Below are 20,276 nucleotides of genomic sequence, written 5' to 3'. Positions count from 1 at the left end.
CATTTAAAAAAAAAATGAACAAACAAAACAGGCTCACTAGCTGGGTGGCGGTGGTGCATGCTTTTAATCCCAGCACTCAGGAGGCAGAGGCAGGTGGATCTCAGAGTTCCAGGCTGGCCTGGTCTACAGACCAAGTTTCAGGACAGCCAGGGCCACACAGAAACCCTGTCTCAAAAAGCCAAAACCAAACCAAAAAAAAAAAAAAAAAAAACCCCAAAATCCAAAAATATCCCAACAAACCACCCCCTCCCACCACCCCAAAAAAGGCTCCCAAGATCCACCCCAAACCTACTGCAGTACCAACAGGAGGAGCAAGGACAAGATCATCATAGTGGGTTGTGGAATGCACCTTTAATCCCAGCACCCAGGGGATAGAAGCATGTAGATTTCTGAGTCTGAGTCCACCCTGATCTACAGATCTCCAGGACAGCCAGGGCTACACAATGAATCCTCTCTCCAAAAAAAAAAAAAAAAAAAAAAAAAAAAAATCAGTTGATTTCAGACCATCTTATTTCGCCAGTTTGGTGAATGCATAGTTGCTTAGAAAACATACCCTAGGAAAACCACAGGGGGTAGGAACCAGGATGAGGCAGCTAAGTCATCTAGGACTTGCTAGTGTGTGTGAAACCATCCTCCATCTTATTAAGATGGAGTGCTAATGATGAGGGTGTCCATTGGTTTTCCTAGTCAACTTCAGATTTCATGGGATCCTGGGTCATAACTCAGGACAGAAGATCCAGGTATGACAACACAGGACTGTTCATCCTAGCTTATAAGCTCGAGGCCTGCTGGGGATACAACGAATTCCAAACCTGCCTAGCAATTTAGTGGGGCTCTATCTCAAAGTGGGCTGAAAATGTAGCTCAGTGTCTAGAATCCCCAGTGAGGGGCTGGGGGCGTGGCTCAGTAGCAGAGCCCCTGCCTAGAATCCCCAGTGAGGGGCTGGGGGCGTGGCTCAGTGGTAGAGCCCCTGCCTAGAATCCCCAGTGAGGGGCTGGGGGCGTGGCTCAGTAGCAGAGCCCCTGCCTAGAATCCCCAGTGAGGGGCTGGGGGCGTGGCTCCGAGGTAGAGCTTTTCATCCTGAGCGAGACACACACACACACACACAAATACACAAATTCACCATCTGATTATGTGTATAAGGTGATAGGAAACAAGTGAATTTTGGGGTCTGTGAAAAGGTTTCAGGAATGCTTTGATTCCTGGAATCTATTGTGGAAAGAGACCCGCATGCGTGTGCGGTCCCACACGTGCACTTGTACTATTCATACATAGCACATACATGCACCAAATGATATGAACTCAGAGATCTGCCTACCTCCGCCTCCCAAGTGTTGGGTTAAAGCCATGTGCCACCACAGGCTGGCAAGGAGTTTGTTTTAACCAATCCCTAGCAGTCTCATGCATATGGAAGTGAAAGGCTGTAGAGAGGGTTCAGAGTGGCTGCAGCAAGCATGAAGTCCTGAAATCCAAACCTCACCCCCACATAAGCTGAGTGTGGCAGCGCACATCTGAGTTTTGATGGATGAGAGCTGTACAGTGTGTGGAGCACCTCTGCCGTGAGCGAGGGGCTTCCCTTTCTGTACCATAGATAGGGCCAGCAGGAGTTCCTGCAGTCACACAGTGGTGAGAGCCCTAGGGATGGATCCCGAGAGAAATAAAAATGATCCTGTTCATGCTCCTGCTATTTTGAGACATTTAAGAAACACTAAGTCTTTCTCAGGCTTCGGGACCTTGCTAGGGATGGATGCCTTCTCCTTGCCATCCCATGCAGACCGAGGCATCTCCTGTTACCAAACCCCTCTGAACATCACACAGACCAGTCTGGGCACAGCTTTTATAAATATTGATTTTATAGAAAGAACCAATTAAAAATTGGTCAGATGCCACACACTAGAAGCTTCCGGAACCACAATGAAGGAAAAAACAAAATGAAACCCCAAAACAAGAAAAAACCCTAAACAAAAGTATTTGGACCAAACTGTCTCAAAATCAAGGCCCCAGGTAACCAAAAGATTCTAAAGAAACTTGTGGCTGGGGGTGTGGTGGGTGCAGAGACCCTAATGCCTCAGAGAGAACCCCAAGTGGAAGAAGAATCAGGGGAATTCAGACCTGGCCTTGCCCTCTGGCCTGCTCGCCATCCAGGAGTGAGGCAAGGGCTTCACAGCTTTACTGAGGAGAGAGTCAGTGACAAGAGCTTAAAGGGGGTTCTCTTACACTTGAGGGGATTGCACCCCTCCTTTCCCTCTAAGGGAAAGGGAGACTCTGGTAGTTTGAGGTTCAGAAGAAAACATTTTCTTTTTTTTTATTTAATGAGGAAAACATCTAGAAATGGTGGGCTGCCTCAAAAAAGTGCCGACTAGAGTTGGGAGTTAAGGGCCTGGATGAGCCACCCTCAGAGCATGCAGCGCCTTGGGTAAACACAGCTCCAAAGACAGCTGGGGGAGGCACAGAACGGAGAGGGCCAGCTTGAGGAAAGCCTCAGGTGGTACCAAAGTAGCTGCCATCTGCTCCCTGCTGGTGGGTCTCTGGGGTGGAGACTCGGGGATGCAGTTGGGGACGGATGGAGGTGAAACTGAGATGCTGATTTAAAAAAAAAAAGCAAAAAACCACAACCCTCTCTGAGGGTCCATGGTCCTGGCTCTGAAGAATAGGAAACCAACGGAGGTCAAGCAAGGTATTTACCCCGTTGACCCCCAAACCTGGTCCCAGTTCTGGTGGGAGATCAATGCTGCATGGACTGGTAGGTGTCGGCTGGTGACTCAGTCCTGGTCCCCAGCTCCCAGCAAAGTGGGGAGGGGCTAGGTATCACAGGTGTCCCCTCAGCCCCAGGCTTCACCTCCCCTCTTCCCGGCCAGCACGGCCTCCACCTACTCCGTTACACGGCAGTACCCAGTTGTTGTCATGCAAGCCCAGGCGACAGCCTGGGGTCTCGCGGTCGGCTCTGCGGCAGCACATCCAGTAGGAACGTCCATAAGGCAGGTCGTGGTGGTAGGGTTTGGGGTGCCAGCGGCAGAGTGACACATCACCCTTCTCATATCTCTTGCGGCACTGCTTACAAGGGTCATCTCGGTAGAGGGGGTCCCGGCTCCAGCGAGAGTCCGTGGCTCGTACACCAAAGGCCTCAATGATACCCTTGAAGTGGTGGCAGGTGCACTTGAGGGCAGCCAGGGCCCGTGTGGGCAGGAAGCTGAATATCTTGACGAGCACATGCTCCGGCAGCAGCAGCATGTACTGCCTCGGCTCCAGGAGACGCTGGATTTTGAAGCGAATCTCCAGGAAGTCATGCGACACGTGCCGGTACAGGCGGCACAGGGAGGTGTCTGTTGTGCCCTCAGAATCCTCGGGGCCTGGCACCTTGCTTGCTGTATCAGCTGGGGGTGGCTCAGGAGGCCCTTCCGGCCCCCGGGACTGGAGGAAGAAGAGCTGTCCAGGAGGGGGTGGCTCCTCGGGGCTCACGGTCAGGCACACAGTCTCTTCCTTCACATTCTTGGTGCCATCTTTGCCAAAGAAGATGCAGGCATCCACTACTCCTGTCACCACCACGTCCACGTGGAATCCTGATGCACCACAGTCCCGGGCAGGGGGCGGAGGGGGTGCTGGTGGAGTGTCCTCAGGCCTGGCCGGGGCTGGTGTCTCACCCTCACTTGCTTCATCGGCCCTGGCCAGTAGGAACTCCACGTTGCTGGGAAGGGCATCCCTAGAGGGGCTGATCAGCTGGTACAAGTCGCAGGTGATTTTGTCTTTGGCTCGAGTCCCAGGCCCAGGACTACCAGGGTAGGGACAAGCAGGCCGACCTCCACCCCCATTGGCTAAGCTGCCATCTGGTGACTGGGGCTCCCGGACATTGGAGATACGGAAGGCTATTCGCACCTCTCCTGGCCCAGGGCCTGGCCGCTCCTCCTTGCGGAGACCCTTGGTAGGAGGGCTGTCCCGCTGGGCCTCAAAGTGGGCCACTGCCTCAGCAACTCGGCTGCAGTCACCACCACCAGACCGCCTTTCTGACCCTAGCCCCTTGGCTGGTCCCCCCTGCTCAGCTGACACAAAGACCACAGGAGCTGGGGTACTCGGGCGTGGGTAACTCTGCAGGGCCAGGGCAGCTCTCTGTTCAACCAGGGCCACCATTTCTGCTACAGAGAGCAGGTCTACATCATCCCCGGATGAAGTGGGGGCCACCTCAGTGGCAGGGGTCCCTTCTTGGCCCCCTTGGTCTGGAGGAGCCTTGGTGGGCTCAAGGCAGCGCCTCCTCCTCTTAGCTTTGGAGCTGTCACTGCCCCAGTGCCCTTTGACCTTCATAGAGCTAGCCCGGCTACCTCCACCACACTGGTGGGCCACAAAGAAAGCCACCTTCTCCTTTGTATTTCCAGGTTTGATAACATACCACGTGTCCAGCAGGACTCGACCCTCATCACCTGAAGCTGCTGTAGAGAGGAGTGGAGCATGCTGGGAGGTGGGGGCTTCTGCAGCCAAGGCAGGTGGTGTGCTCTCCAAGTGTGCAGGCCTGTGGTCTGGCTCAGTCCCGCTGCTTGTGTCAGGACAGACTGGTGGCTTGAGGGTTGCGGAAGGTGGACGCGGCTGGTTCTGGGAATACTTGCTGAAGGGCCGGGGGCACCAGAGTTGGAAGGGCAGGAGGCTGCCCCTGTCCATGCTGGGCACTGATGACAAACAGCAGCAGGTAGTCACTCAGTCTCAGGGCCAGGATGGTAGTGGGGAGCTCTCCAGGCCACCTGCAGACACAGAAGGCTGGAGCAGTGAGCTCATGGGCTTTCTTCCCAAGACCACCCGCGCTCAACTTCTGCATAGGGGACAGGTCAAATTAAGGCACTGAGAACTGTGCCCCAGCATGTGGGAGGAGAACGATCAGAAGGTCATCCTGGGCTACATAAGACCCATTCCTAACACATGCACATGCTCACACATGAGGACACACACACTTTCAAACTCTCTTTGGCTAGGGGTATGGCTCACTGGTAAGAGCCATGGCCTAGAATCCTCAGCCCTTCACTGGGGTTCTGTGGTAGAGCAAATGCACTTGCTTGGGCTGTGGCTCAGTGGTGGCCTACCTAGTAGCTCCTAAAACTCATCACATAGACCTGGCTGCCCTTCAGCCCAGAGCCCACCTGCTTCTGTCTCCTGAGCACCAGGATTAAAGGAGCACAGAACCACGCCTGGTCTGACCACAGGGAAAGCACCAGCCTGACCAAGCTCCTCCTCCTCACATTTGCCCTCCAGTAGCCAGGTCCCAGCCTACTCCGTAGTTACGGCTGCTAGAGCACACAGAGGGATGAAGTGATTAGCCAGGGAGGGAAAACATGAAGCCAGAACCAGACAGGCCCTTAAGAAATTCACTCTCAGGGTTGGGGATTTAGCTCAGTGGTAAAGTGCTTGCCTAGCAAGCACAAGGCCCTGGGTTCAGTCCTTAGCTCTGGGGGAAAAAAGAAAGACAAAAATAAGAAATTCACTCTTGGGCTAGAGAGATGGCTCAGTGGTTAAGAGCACCCGATTACTCTTCCAGGGGTCCTGAGTTCAATGCCCAGCAACCACACGGTGGCTCATGACCATCTGTAATGGGATCTGATGCCCTCTCAAGGCATGCAGGTGTACATGTAGCAGAGCACTCATACATTAAAACAAATAAAATAAAAAAGAGGAACTCACTCTACACTTGTTTTGGGTCACAGGGTTCTTAACTATGATGGCGATTGCTCTTTCTCTCCTTTTGAAGACAAGGCCTCAGGGTAGCTCAGGCTAGTCGTGAACTCACAGCATCTAATCCTCTTGCCTCATTCTGGGGTTACAAGTGTGAGACTCTATACTCAGCTCTTTTGAGATCCCTTATTCTTGGAAACAGAATCTCACTCTTTAGCCCCAGCTGCCTTGAAACTCACTAGGTAAGCCAGGCTCTCGTCAGGCTCCTAGCAATCAACTTGCCTCAGCCTCCCAGGTACATGGGCCTGCAGGCCTGAGCCGCAGCATCTGCTGAGGGCCCTTAACGATTGTTTGCCGTGACTTTGCGTGCATCATCTAATCTGGAAGCAGTTTGGTCAGTGAGTCTCAGGGCAATGCTTCTATTCCACTGTCTACTTACCAGTGAGTAGCAGAGCCCTAGTGTCCATCTTTGGCCCATCTCTTCCAGACATCAACATGAAAATAACCCTCCAACAGGGCATGGTACTGTAAGCCTGTAATCTCAGAACTGGAGAGGCTGAGGCAAAAAGATGCAGAGTACCAGATCAACCCGGGCTACATCATCAGAGCTTGTCCAAGAATAAACCAATAAACAAACAAAACAAACAAAAGAAAACAAAATGAAGAGAACAACCCTTCATACTTTTAGGCCCTGAGCGGGCCAATGGAACAGAGCTAAAGTAAAACTACATGCCAAGAATTAGGCACAGTCCACTGCCTGTCTTTGTAAATTAAGTTTTTTTTTTTTTGTTCTTTTTTTCGGAGTTGGGGACCGAACCCAGGGCCTTGAGCTTCCTAGGCAAGCGCTCTACCACTGAGCTAAATCCCCAACCCCTGTAAATTAAGTTTTATGTAGACAAATTATGGCTGCTTTCATGCAAAAAGAGCAGAGCTGTAGCAACTGTATGGCTGTAAATAGTTAATTACCTAGTCAGTCATAGAAAAAGTTAGCTGATCTGTAGGATAGATTGCCTGCTCTAAATCCAGACAATTCTGATAGACTAGCACTTCATGGTCCTGCAGGTGCCATTCAAAACTCAGCCTCCAAACACCATTACTAGTGACAGATCCCCAGTCTTAAGAATCCTTGCCCAACTCTCCTACCCTCATTCTCAGTGTCTTACTGTCCCACCAAATAAATATCCAGACTTTTTCAAATTCTCCTTCAAAAAGCCAATCTCCTCCCCAATATCTGATCAAGCCTGGTGGCACATGCCTGCAATCCCAGCACTTGGGAGGTGAGACAGGATGGTAAGGAGTTTCAGACCCTGTCTAAAAAGGGGAAAAAAAAATCGAAGTGGTGCACACTTTTAATCCCAGCATGTGGGAGGTAGAAGCTGGTGGACCTCTGTGAGCTCAAGGCCAGCCTGTTCTATATATCTAGTCCTAGGCCAACTAGTGCTACTGAAAGACCTTGTCTCATACATGAGTAAAGAAAGAATGAAGGGTTAAAGAGATGGCTCAGCAGTTAAAAGCACTTGCTGCTCTTACAGAGGACCCAAGTCTGCTTCCCTGCACCCACAGAGGGGCTCTCTGTAACTCCAGTTCCAGAGGGTCTGGTCTCCAGTGGCACCAGGTACATATGTGATACACAGATACACATGCAGACAAAACAACTATATACATTAAAACTTTAAAAATAAACCAGTATGTTGTCCAGCACAGAAAAGTCCAACCATGAATAACTTTTCATATATCTGAATACACTGCAATACCCAAATTACACAAGTGACTCAGTGGGTCTCCTAACATCCTCAGATCATTCCAGACACTGGTCCTGACTCTACCCCTTCATTCCCCGAAAGCTCAGGAACCTTGAAAGAACCCAGACATAACAACACCTTATTTAAAATGAATCCCAAACCAAATAAATGTCCTAATGGAACCACGAGAGGTACAATAGCAGACATGTGTCCCAAATGCTGCAGCTGTTTGCAGATGGGGCACAGAAAAGAAAGTGTCCTCCTGTCCTTGGTGACAAAGGTAGAAGTACTCAGGCCCAAGCATCCTGGTCCCGAAATACTCTCATCTTGTGCCCAACATACACACCCAGCCACAAAGGACACTTCTAAAACGCAACTAGGCCTTCTACATTACAAAATAACCTGAACCCAAGATGTTTCTTAAGCCCTGGGGAACCCTAAAGTATCCCCTCCACCCCCACAACTTCCCCAAGAGCTCAAATATCGCTTAGAAGCAACCGATTCCCCCAAATCCTGGACCCGCCTCCTTTAAAACCCCTCTGGTGACCACCCCCCCGCCGCCAAAAACCCAGACACGCCCCCCAGGCGCCCTCACCCGCAGCGCCTCCTCCAGGCGGCAGGGAGAATGGCGACCCACAAGCATGCGCACTCTAGCCTTGTGGGCCCGCCCCCTTGCGCGGGCTGGCGCGCTGAGCGCTCTGGCACGCCCCTTTGTTGACAGACGCGCGCGTGACGGCCCGAGCCAATGAGCAGCCGGGGTTCGGAGCCGTGCCCAAATAAGGAAGGCCCTGGCAAAGGGGCCAGGACAAGCGAGACAGGACGAGTAGGCGAGTAGGCGGGAGGTGATGGGAGGAGGTGGGCGGGATGGAAACAGTCAGATGCAAGGGAGTAGGGACAAATTCCTATGCCCAACACTGCGGAACAGGAAACCCTGTCCCCGGTCTGGACACAAGTAGACGCACTCGAGGGAAGGAGTATTACTCGATAGTCCCTTGAAACCAAGGCCTTGATTGACACTAAAGATTTAAAGGGCCACTGCTCCAGGCAATTGAGGACTGGGGCAAAAAGTGTGGGAGAGGTCTGAGACCCTAGCTTTGTTTACCAGTTGTGGTGGGGATAGAGAAGTTTCTCCGTGAGACACCCGGAGCCTTAGTCACCTTGTCTTTAAAACAAATAAATAGGTGACCAGGAGTGATATCTCACGCCTGTAATTCCAGAAGTCTGGGAGGTTGAAGCAGGAAGAGTTTTAAGCCAATCTGGATTATATATTGTGACTTGTAAAATAAAAAAATATAAAAATGGAATAAGCAAAACAACAACAACGACCCCACCCTCCACCCCCACCCCCCAAAGGCAAACAAGGGGCTAGAGGGATGGCCCAGCGGTTAAGAGCATTGGCTGCTCTTGCAGAAGACTCAGGTTCAGTTCCAGCACCTATATGGCCGATCACAACTGACTGTAAATCCAGTTCCAGAGGATTCACCCCTTCTTTTGACCACTGTGGGCACTGCAACCATGGGGTACACAGACATTAGTGCGGGCAAAATCTATTTAATATATTGAATATTTAAAAAGGTGGGAGTTAGGAAACAGAGGTAGGAGAATCAGGAGTTCAAGACCAGCCTAGACTATATTAGATTTCATTTGAAAAGCCAAATTCAAAACTAAAGAACAAGTTTTAACCCTGTACTGGTCTCTTACCCTGTACAAGGGTCCCCTTGGCCTTGAAGGCTAAGATAGCTGGCCTGTCCAGTCTTACACTCTCTATAGGAAAACAATAGGAAGTCAGTCACTCAATAATGACTTTTAATTTACCCTAAAGTCACAGACACCTTGCATTGTTTCTGGCCTATGCCAGGCTGATTCAAGAGAAACTCAAAGGTGGCTTTCAGTGCAGTGCTGGACGCTGGAGAGCTGGGTTATCAGGTAACAGTGTGAATGGCTTTTCCACAGGAGCCAAGAATTTCGCAAATCTACAGTTTTAAAGATTTGTTTTTATTACTTTTAAAGTGTGTGTATGTGTCTCTCTGTGTGAGTATAGGTATGCACATGTGAATGTAGGTGCCCATACTCCAGACGAGGGCTTTGGAGTTACAGGCCTCTGTGAAGCACCTGATGTGGCCCTGGGAAACCAGCTCAGGTCCTCTGAGAGAGCAGCAAATGCTCTTCATTGCAAAGCCATTTCTCCAAACCTATAATCCACAGTTTTCATGAGAATTATTAACTCGGTGATCCCAGATTGCTCGAGAGTGAGGATGATGGTAGCAGGGCCACACACTCTACACCCTCATTAAGTGCCCCAATAATTAGAGAACACACATTCCCATACCCTGTATATAGTGTCTGGAAAGACTTTGACATGCACTGAGGTCCTCCTGTGGCCACTCCTGAGTGCATAGATGACACTGGGTTCACCAGACATCCACTCACAGGCAGCATAAACATGTTAATCACAATAGCAGTTAGCAGTAAAGCACTCCAAATGAACTTATCTAGGGCTGGAGAGATGGCTCAGCGGTTAAGAGCACTGACTGCTCTTCCAGAGGTCCTGAGTTCAATTCCCAGCAACCACATGGTGGCTCACAACCATCTGTAATGGGATCTGATGCCCTCTTCTGGTGTGTCTGAAGACAGCTACAGTGTATTCATATACATAAAATAAATAAATCTTTAAAAAAATTAATTCCCACACCTCTCTCTAGGGTCTCAGTGTGCACCCCAGCCTGGCCTCACTTGATTCTGCCTGGCAGCCCTGGGAGCCCAAGTATGTTCCTCAACTAATGTGCCTCGCTTTGAGGTCTCCATTTTCGGTCTAAGCACGGCATATGAATGAGCTTGCACGGGAGTGTAGAAGTGCCTGTGGATGCACACGAGTGTGTAGTGACCAGAGGGTAACACCAAGTGTCTCGTCAATCTCTCAGCATGTATGTCGTTGTTTCTTTTGAGACAGGGTCTCGGTTGGGGATTTAGCTCAGTGGTAGAGCACTTGCCTAGGAAGCCCAAGGCCCTGGTTTCAGTCCCCAGCTCCGGGGGGGGGGGGGGGGGGAGAAACAGGGTCTCAGTGATGTAGCCCTAGAGCTCATTATGTAAACCATATGGTGGGATTAAAGTCGAGTGTACCACCATGACAGACCCAACAGACTGGCATGGTTTTTGAGACAGGATCTCTCAATGCCAACACCTCCTACCTCCCTACCCCCAGTAGTGGCTTGACCAATGAGCAGCAGGAATTCCAGTGTCTCCACCCACTGTCCTCTAGGTTCTGGTGCACAGCTACCCCTGGCTTCTTGGGTGTGTACACAGGTCGTCAGGCTTGCAGAGCACTTTACCAACTAAACCAGCACCTCTCAACCTGTGGGTCATGACCCCTCGGGGTCTCCTAACAGAAATCTCCTGCCCATCAGATATTTATATTGCAATTCATAATGGTAACAAAATTATAGTTATGAAGTAACAACAAAATAACTTTATGGTTGGGGGGGTCACCAACATGAGGTCACATGGTCACAACATGAGGAACTGTATTAAAGGGCTACAGTGTTAGGACACACTGGACGAAGCCATCTTCCTATAATGTTTTATTTTTTTAATGGCTCTCAGATCTTCTATTGTGACGTCTGTGTGTCTGTGTGTCTGTGGGTATGTGGGTATGTGCACAGGTCAGGGTGCCAGAGGTCAGGAAAGGGAATCAGGTCCCCTAGAGCAGTCACAGAGGCTGTGAGTCACCTGACATGGGGGATGGGAGCCAAAGTCAGGCCCTTTGCAAGCGCTCTTAATGTTTGGACCACCTCTCCAGCGGGTCCCGGTCATGTCAAAGACCAGGAAGGAAGCTCAGGCAGGGAAGGGCTAGGAGAGCTAGGCAGCATCTCTGCTTCTGACTGAGCTCTGAGGCACTGCTGTCCAGATTACCCTTGCCATCATAGTCCAGGCCATCATAGTCACTGTTGGCTGCCTAAAACTGTCCCTCACCTACCTTCAGGACTTACCCTTTATCTCCTTCAGGCTTGGCTCAGAAACTGCCTCTAGGAGGCCTGTGATCCAAGCCCATAGCTTCTACCCAACAGAACACAAACTCGCAACCCTCATTGGTTTTTCTCCTTAGCATGTATCACTCTACCCACTGTACTAACTACTTAGTGTGCCACCTGCCTCTCCTTATCCACATGAAAGCTTACAGGCTGACGTTTCCCTGCATCTCACTATGTAGCACGAGCTTTTCCTGCCTTGGCCTCCTCAGGACTGCGAATGACAGATGTGCACTACCATGGCTAGCTTGGCTGGCATGCATGTTCTCATGCTTGCCTTCTTGAAACACAGTACCCATGTGCCAGCCCCTGGGAACAAGCACAGGCTCTAGGTCCCTACCTCAGGGTGGTTGACTCCAAATGTGTGTTTCTTTTTTCTTTTTTTTTCTTTTTTCTTTTTTTCGGAGTTGGGGACCGAACCCAGGGCATTGCGCTCGCTAGGCAAGCGCTCTACCGCTGAGCTAAATCCCCAACCCCTAAACGTGTGTTTCTTTAAACAGCCCAGGTCACCATGTCCACTGAAAGCTCGAGAAGCAACACCCCAGCATGTGGGAGGTGTGTAATACACAGCTGTCTGAACGAGTGAATGAGTGGATGGCCTGACTGCTGGCCAACTTTTGCACATCTACTCTTGAAGATGTCTGCATAGATGGTCTCTGCAGTCTGCTGCCCTGGAAAAATCCCAACTCCTCCTTCCGGGGCTATCCTGCTACCTTCCCGGGCTATCCTGATCTCTTCCTCACCTCTTTTCTTCTTCTAACACCTGTCCTCTATTCACTGCTCAATATGAGAGGCTCTCTCCCCACAGCCTATGCATTTGCTTCAAAAGGGTAGGGATGTCTCCTTGTAGCTACCCTGGATTCTTTTTTTTTTTTTTTTCTTTTTCTTTTTTCAGAGCTGGGGACCAAACCCAGGGCCTTGCACTTGCTAGGCAAGCAGTCTACCACTGAGCTAAATCCCCAACCCCGCTACCCTGGATTCTTGAGTGGCTCACTGATACCTCAGGGGTCCACAAGTCCTTGCTCATCCACGCGTCCCCATTCAACCTGGACATCAGATTTCCTTGCTCTCTGAAGTTCAGCTACTCCAGCATCCTCAATCTTGCTCTACAATGTTGAGAACTGAGGTACGGAGGGGAAAGAAGCTTGTCTGATGGCCCCTAAGGTGTGAGAACCGAGACACAGAGAAGCAACCTTGCCTGGTTTCTGTCTGCTTCCAGGATCTCGAGATGCCCTAAGGTTTAGATGGTTCTTCCCTGAGGATTATTGGTCAGAAACAATTTCAAAGCAAGCCTGATGGCCACATCTGTAATTCCAGCTCTTTGGGAGGCTGAGGGAGGAAGAACGCAAGTTCAAAGCCAGCCTGGGCAACTTTCAGGGAGACCAGCCTCTTAAAAGGAGTGTGAGGGCATGGCTTAGCAGGACAGCGTGTGCCTAGAACCCACCAATGAGGACCTCCAGGTGCTGCTCAGTGTTTGAATGCTTGCCTAGCAAGCGGAGGGCCCTGAATTCCCTCCCTAGTACAGAAACAAACAGGGGGCTGGAGAGATGGCTCAGTAGTTAAGAACACTGGCTGCTCTTGAAGGAGTCAGGCTCAGTTTCCAGTCCCCCATGGCAGTTCACAACCGTCCGTAACTCCAGTTCCAGACGATCTAATGTCCTCATCTGGCCTCTGAGGGCACTGCCCACATAGAGTGCACAGACATACAATGCAGGCAAAATATCCATACACATAAAAATTACATGTATTTGAAAGAAATAAAAAATGAGGGTGTTCAACTTTCTAGTCACAGCACTTAGGAGGCAGAGGCAGGCAGATTTCTGTGAGTTCAAGGCCAGCCTGGGCTACAAAATGAGCACTAGGATAGCCAGGGCTATCTTATACCGAGTAATCCTGTCTTGAAAAAGCCAAACCAAACAAACAAGAAAATCACAAACTAGCTGTGGTGCTGTATCCTTTAATCCTAGCCCTTTGGGTCAGATGGAGGTAGGCGGATTTGAGTTCAGGACCAGCCTGGTCTACATAGTGAATCCAGGCCAGCCAGGGGTACCCAGTGAGACCAACACGGTGATAGGTGCAGTTCCTGGCATTGCGGACGTCCAGGGAATGGAGACAGAAATCCTTGTCCTCAGGGGGCTGACATACTAATTGAATGGAAAATAAACACACGGGCAGTTTCCAGGCAGAAATAAACAAATACACCATGAGGGCTGGCTGGGCTGTATGGAAGGTGAGGACACAGAGGCCAGGTCTGTTTCCGCATGTAGGAAGGTGCCAGAGGCAAACCCTTCAGAAAGGCTGTGCTTTGAGGCATAAGCTACCTTTGCTCCCACAGCTAGTAATACGCTGTCGTAAATGGAATGTGACAACTTTAGGGGCAGACGTGAAACTTCATGCCTGCAAACTCAGCACTCAGGAGGCAGAGGCAAGAAGGTCCTGGCCAATCGGGACTACAGAGTGGAACTCTGTTGCAAAAACTGGGGAAGGGTCAGGGCTGGAGCTGGCTTAGGGGTTAAGAGCACTGGCAGCTCTTGCAGAGGATCTGGGTTCAATTCGCAGCACCCACATGGTGTTCACAATTGTCTGTTCCAGGGGTTGGGCACCCTTATCTGGCCTACTGCATGCACATGGTATAGACATACATACATATATACATACATACACACATACATATAACACAGGTATCATTAATCTGCATAAAAAGTGCTAGCCAGGCAAGCATGAGGACTTGGGCTTCATCCTACCACCATGTAAAAAACAGGACATGGTGGTATATACTTGTTATAAGACTTACTCATTTATTTTATATATGAGTACACTGCAGCTGTCTTCAGACACACTAGAAGAGGGCATCAGATCTCATTACAGACGGTTGTGAGCCACCATGTGGTTGCTGGGAATTGAACTCAGGACCTCTGGAAGAGCAGTCAGTGCTCTTAACCACTGAGCCATCTCTCCAACCCAGTGGTATACACTTATAATCCCACCACTGAGGAGACAGAAATAGGAATATCCCTGGAGCTTGCAGGTACAAGCGCGCGCACACACACACACACACACACACACACACACACACACACGTGCTATATAATCAAGCTCTGCCAAGCACAGACTGAAATCCAATTTAAGATTTTTGCTTTTTTGTTTGTTTGTTTTAAATTAAATCCAAAAGAGCACAGTACTTGGAACCTGTGAGCCCAGAAATTGGGAAGTGGAGGCAGGAGAGTCAAGGTCATCCTTGGCTACACTCTAAGTTCAACACCAGCCTGTGCTGTGTGTACTAGACTCCTCCTCTTAGACGAGGAAAGAAAAACAACAGCCCCCTGTGGTGGCACAGACTTATAATTCCAGCATCGATGGTTGGGACAAAGTGACCAAAAGTTCGGGCCAGCCTAAGCTACACAGTGAAAGAAACACATGGTGGCTCCTGCCTTTTGATCCCAACACTCAGTCGGTGGAGGTAGGCAGATCTCCTTGAGTCCTGGGCCAGCCTGGCGTACTTAACACATTGCACTTCTGAGCATTGAGGCTATACAGTTGGGACGTGTAACACAAAACACAGATACAAAGACACAGAGGGGTGTGTGTGCAAAATGATGTGGAAATCTGATTAGTTTTTTTTTTCCTAAGACAAACAAATGGAGGGCATGGTGGGGAAAGTGTCAGCTTGCCCAGCTGTGACACACGGGGACGGGGACACATGAGAGAGATTCCACTTTACCTCAAACCAACAGGTGCTTGGTAATTTAAGGAAGAGTGGACAGACAATGTTAAACGTTCTCAGGGGGTGAGGTGGGAGGACATGGGACACAACCCTGAGGGCCACCACAATGTGACACGGGCAATGTGGGCACGAGGGGAACCTGAAAACTGAGCACAAAGCTGCTTGTGATGAGAACAATACTCTGGCATCTTGAAAACAGGGAGCCCAGAGGGCAGAGGCTAGTCTGCCTGCAGTCCAGGCCCTGGCACCTAGCGGAGGCTCTGGCCACTTACGAAGTGAATCTCGGCCAGCAAGGTGACTTGTGAGTACAGAGGCTTGCTGCCAACCAACCTGAATCCACAGGGAGGGAGGAGAAAACCGGCTACTGCTGACTCCACAGGCAGCCCATACTACATGCTACGCAAGAAATACATGAAGGTTTTTCTAAGTGAACCCCCATTTTTCAGATGGTGACTTTCCTTCATGAAAACACAAAGCCCAGGCTAGCCTCCAACTCCAGATCCTTCTATCTCCACCTCCATTGTGCTATGATAACAGGCTTGTGCTGCCACAAACAGCTTTAGTGTTTTCTTTTTTTTTTTTTTTTTTTTGGTTCTTTTTTTTCGGAGCTGGGGACCGAACCCAGGGCCTTGCGCTTCCTAGGCAAGCACTCTACCACTGAGCTAAATCCCCAACCCCTAGTGTTTTCTTGAAAGGATGAAAACCTCAGAAGGCGGTCATACTGAGAACATTTTAAGTACATGGCCTTGATTGATATCAATTCCTTAGGAGGACATCATGGGCTAATAAGTATGACCCCATCTTACATATATAAAAAAAAAAAAAAAAAAAAAAAAAAAAAGGTAGAGCACGCCTTCAATTCCCACACTTGGAAGGCAGAGGCGGGTGGATCTCTGAGAGTTCAAGACCAGCCTGGTCCACATAGAGTTCCAGGACAGACTGTATGTATATATTATTAAGTCCAATTGTTTCAAAGCGAATTACAAAGTTGCTAAACTTCTTAGAGAAGAAGACCCCTGACTGCCCTGACCAAAAGGTCAGAGGGTACACTTATACACACATACCACAACAACATCAAGAAAACCAAAAATCGAAATAAGCAAACCAAACAAAACCCCAGCTCACTTGTCGGCAGTATTCCTAACCCACTGGAAGACTTGGGCATTGGGCCAGACAGGGACAAGTGAATTATTAATATTTGGCTGGAGACAGATTAAGTTTCTGAGCACCTTTCTAGGAGTTTTGCTTAGACTTGAGAACAGGGGGACAGGAAAGGCAGAACTAGAAAAGTCAGGAAGAAGCGGTGGTTAACTTAATAGTGAGGGGACAGCATATCCAATGCTCCCTCACTGGCTCCTCTCCTACCTTCTTTATCTGGTGCCTCAGAAACAAAGACATGCCCCAGTGATGTCGTTTAGCTGGTAGATGGCTTGCGTAGCATGCACGACTCCTTGGGTTTGATCCTCAGCACAGCATAAACCAGGTCTAGGAGTGCACACCTAGAAACCCAGAAATGAGGATATGGAGGCAGGAGGATCGGAAGTTCAAGGCCACCCTCCACTACACAGAGAGTTTGAAGCCAGGCTTCAAAGTGCACGAGCCCCTGTCTCAAAAGAACAACAACAAAAGAACAACAACAAATGATATCTGTCACCCACGGCGACAATCTCAGCATGCTGGAGGCCTGGAGGCTGAGGCAGGAAGACCAGGAGTTAAGAGGCCAGTTGTGCACTTACTCTGAGCACTTCCCAAATATCATCTCTCTAAACCTTCTGGCCTACCAAGGTTATGGAGTTCACATAATAGCTGGACAGAGTCCCAAGACTTGCCCGGGATCATGCAAAAGAATTAAACCCTATCTGATAGCTGCTCTGGCCAGGGTCTCCACCAAAACAGATTCTGAGCTGGACTGCCATTGTAGATTTACCATTTAATACTGGCCGACATGGAGAAAGCTGCTTAAACTCTCCATGCCTCTACTTGCTTTCTATAAAATGGAGATCTACACTTAAGACACCACCTGAATCCCTTGAGTTAATACAAATACAGCTGAAGCCAAACCCGGGCAATTCTTAGAAGCAGATGATATCAGTAAAGGGGTGGGGCTGAGGGTGTCCCCTTTATAAACTGTGATGTACACAGACTATTGTCAGGTTTTGAGAAAGTGTCTGGGGGACGGACTGAAGAATAGGAAATCTTTTAGCAACTCTAACCCGGTCAACATTCCTGGGACAGGTGCTTACCACCAACAGCTTTGACTCTGGGACTTAACTTTCCTATCAAAAGTATCAATTTTTACGGAGCCTCCCTTTAGCTATCTTCAGAATGGCCTACTTGTTCTCATCATTCAGATAAGGGCACAGAGGGTTACAGAGAGACTTGTACAGGTCACAAAGGAAGGTCAGAATAAGGAATCTGAAAGTTGGACTGCCCACTACTCATCTAGATATGACCGGGGCTAGAAGGGTGCTAAAGGTTGTCTCTACGGACCCCATCTGGTCAGATCAACCCAGAGTTCTGTGGCTGTCCAGTTTATCCGTAGTTTCTGGTTAGATTAAGGCACGATATCAACAGACACGCTCCTAACTCACGCAACCTACAACACCTCCTGGTCCTAGAAGCTAACCTAGACTATCGATGACTTCTGCAGCCCATCTCTGCAACTTGCCTTGCCGCCCGACCTCGCAATCCCGCAACCCAACCCAATGCAGCCGCGGTTAGCCTCTCCCTTCACTCATCTATCCCCGACTTCCCTGCCTTTCCATATAACCAGGCTAACTAACCTCTCTCAAAATTACCCACTTGGGGTCTCTCGTCTATTCAGCCAGGACTCCAACTCCGAACCTCACTTCCCCAGCTCCCAATCCCCTTGAGAGCCAATTCCAAAGCTCGACTCTCTCCACATCCAAGACCCCTCCCTAGCCCCCATTCTTCTACTTCCTCGGGCTCCCGTTCCTCTCAATCCCCACCCACGGTGATCTCCCCACGCCCAGCCCTTTCTTAGCCTCAGTTTGTTTCCCCTCGAAACTAAGTCTTGAACCCCCGGCTCATACTCTCAAGCACCCGCAGGACCCAGCTTGGGGCTCTCACCATCTCCCCGCGCTGCAGCTCTCTCGACTACGCGGGTTTCCCCCACTCGCTCCTCTCCAACCTCCCCTTCCGGGTTCTGGCCCCGAAGCCCGCTGGGAATTGGAGTAGAGGCGGCCATGGACTACACCTCCCAACATGCAACATGGTAACTTGGAGGTGGAGTGGGAAACAAACTAGGCGGGCCGAGAAACAGAACGACTCTAATTCCCAGGAGGCAAAGGGCACACTGATATGCGCAGGCGCAAAAATTTTCCCGCGAGGTTCTCTGGGAAATAGAGTCCAGCGGCCTCCATTTTGGCCCGAGGCCCTTGAAAAGGGAAAGGAGGTTACTTCAAAGGGAGGTTAAGGAAGCATGGAGAGTTCAGGAAGAACAAATTTATGGATTTATTTATATTTTTGGCAAAGAATTGATAATGTATGCGTTTTCCCAAACTTTCCCTTCCATTTCTCACCTCCATCTCACGCCCCACTCTTGCCTACCATCACCTCCAAGGAAAATCAGATATTGAAGTGAGGAAAGCCCAGGCGCTATGTCCATATCACAGGTAGAACAGAGGCTCCAGAAGGGCGGGAATCTTTGTGTACCTTAGTTAGGCACCTAGAACAGTATTGACTGAAAAGTTGATGCTTTTTGACCACTTTGGACAACCCTAGTAAGAATTAACCCAATTTCTAAAAGTTAAGGTGAGAGAGAATAATAGATCAAACCTATTACTGGAAAGTACTTTGAGCTGGGGCAGTAAACACCAGATGCTTGTCATAGCTAGGTGACTAGAAAATCTCTCAAGATTTTCCCTCCACAAAATTCCCATATTTTGGGAAGGAGCAGTGCAGCGAGTGGCCCTTGCGCATGCGCACCCGGGGCAGGGCACCGACGGCAGCTCTGACACGTGCTCCTGTTCCCGCGCTCGCAGTGCTGGCCAATCAGCTCTTGTTCCACTACCCGCCCTTTCCTCAGGCCACTCCCCCTGGCTTGCCCTGCTCTTGACCCTAGTCCTCCTGCAAGAGCGAGGTGTCAGCACTCCCTCTGCTGGCTCTCCGGTGTCCTTCAGGGCACATCTGCTTAAAGATCACTGTGTCAAACACAGTGAGAATGAGCTTCCATTTGTTTCTTTGTGTGGCTGTGGAGGTTAGAGGACGATTTTCAGGAGCTGATTCCCTCCTTCCACCGCAAGAGTCCGGGAGATAGAACTCAGGTCGGGAGGATTGGCAGCAGGAGTCTTTACTCACTGAGCTATCTCATAAGCCCATGAAAGCTTTCTAAAATGTTCAGTTTGAGTCTGCCGTGGTGGTGCACACTTCTAACCTCCCCATTCCAGATGCAGAGGTTGGTGTATCTCTGAGTTTGAGGCTAGCCTGGTCTACTTATATATATACTGAGTTCAAGGCTCTGAAACGCTATGTCAAAAAAAAAAAAAAACAAAATAAAGATAAAGCTGGGAAGGCTACTCAGAGGTTAAGAGCACATACCGCTCTTGGAGAGAACTTGCATTCGCTCCCAGCACCTGCGTATAACTCCAATTCTAGGGAATCTGATGCCTCTGGGGTCTGGGGACACCTGTGCTAATATGCATATATTTCTCCCCACAGGCAAACATGTATACATAGTTAAAAATAAAATGATTTTAAAAATAAACAAACTGTGTAGTTTGTAACCTGAGTTACAAGGTAATGCCCTCCTTGTGTTCCAGACAGACGAGACAAAAGGGTTACAAGTACTAGGCAAGCCTGGTCTACGTAGCAAGACTAGACCCACACACAGACACTAAAAGGGTTACTTTGTTTGCATCTACAGGATCTGGCATTTCCATGAGGTCTACAAAGGCTCATTTCAAGTTGGAAAGTTAGCAGCCAACATGCTTGGCACGGTGACCTTTAAGCAGATGCTCCCTGAAGGGAAAGGATGGGACAGGGACACTGGAGGACCAGCAGGGGGAGTGCTGACACCTCGCTCTTGCAGCGTGGGGAGGACTGGGGTCAGGAGCAGGGCAAGTCAGGGGGAGTGGCCTGAGGAAAGGGCGGGTAGGGGAACAAGAGCTGATTGGC

The 20,276-nt window shown here is 49.8% G+C and overlaps 1 protein-coding gene across 5 annotated transcripts; it reads right to left on the bottom strand.

The window, feature by feature from the left end:
• Nucleotides 1-1,835: 1,835 nt before the first annotated feature.
• On the bottom strand, nt 1,836-18,288 carry Fbxo46 (F-box protein 46). 5 transcript variants are annotated; one of them, XM_087652473.1, is made up of 3 exons: nt 18,231-18,288; nt 16,506-16,639; nt 1,836-4,727 (listed from the first exon to the last, which is right to left on the bottom strand). In XM_087652473.1, exon 3 carries the CDS (start codon nt 4,645-4,647, stop codon nt 2,836-2,838), a length of 1,812 nt encoding a protein of 603 aa, XP_087508599.1. In that variant the 5' UTR covers nt 4,648-4,727; nt 16,506-16,639; nt 18,231-18,288; the 3' UTR covers nt 1,836-2,835. The 5 variants fall into 5 exon arrangements, with proteins under 5 accessions (XP_087508599.1, XP_087508607.1, XP_087508613.1 ...); XM_087652481.1 differs by lacking the exon at nt 16,506-16,639 and adding an exon at nt 6,089-6,205; XM_087652487.1 differs by lacking the exons at nt 16,506-16,639; nt 18,231-18,288 and adding exons at nt 6,089-6,205; nt 7,987-8,049.
• Between the last annotated feature and the right edge of the window lie 1,988 nt (nt 18,289-20,276).

Source organism: Rattus norvegicus, chromosome 1, assembly GCF_021556685.1.
Source record: "Rattus norvegicus strain SHRSP/BbbUtx chromosome 1, alternate assembly SHRSP_T2T, whole genome shotgun sequence".
Classification (NCBI taxonomy): Eukaryota; Metazoa; Chordata; class Mammalia; order Rodentia; family Muridae; genus Rattus; species Rattus norvegicus.
This window is presented reverse-complemented; position numbering and strand designations above follow the sequence as displayed.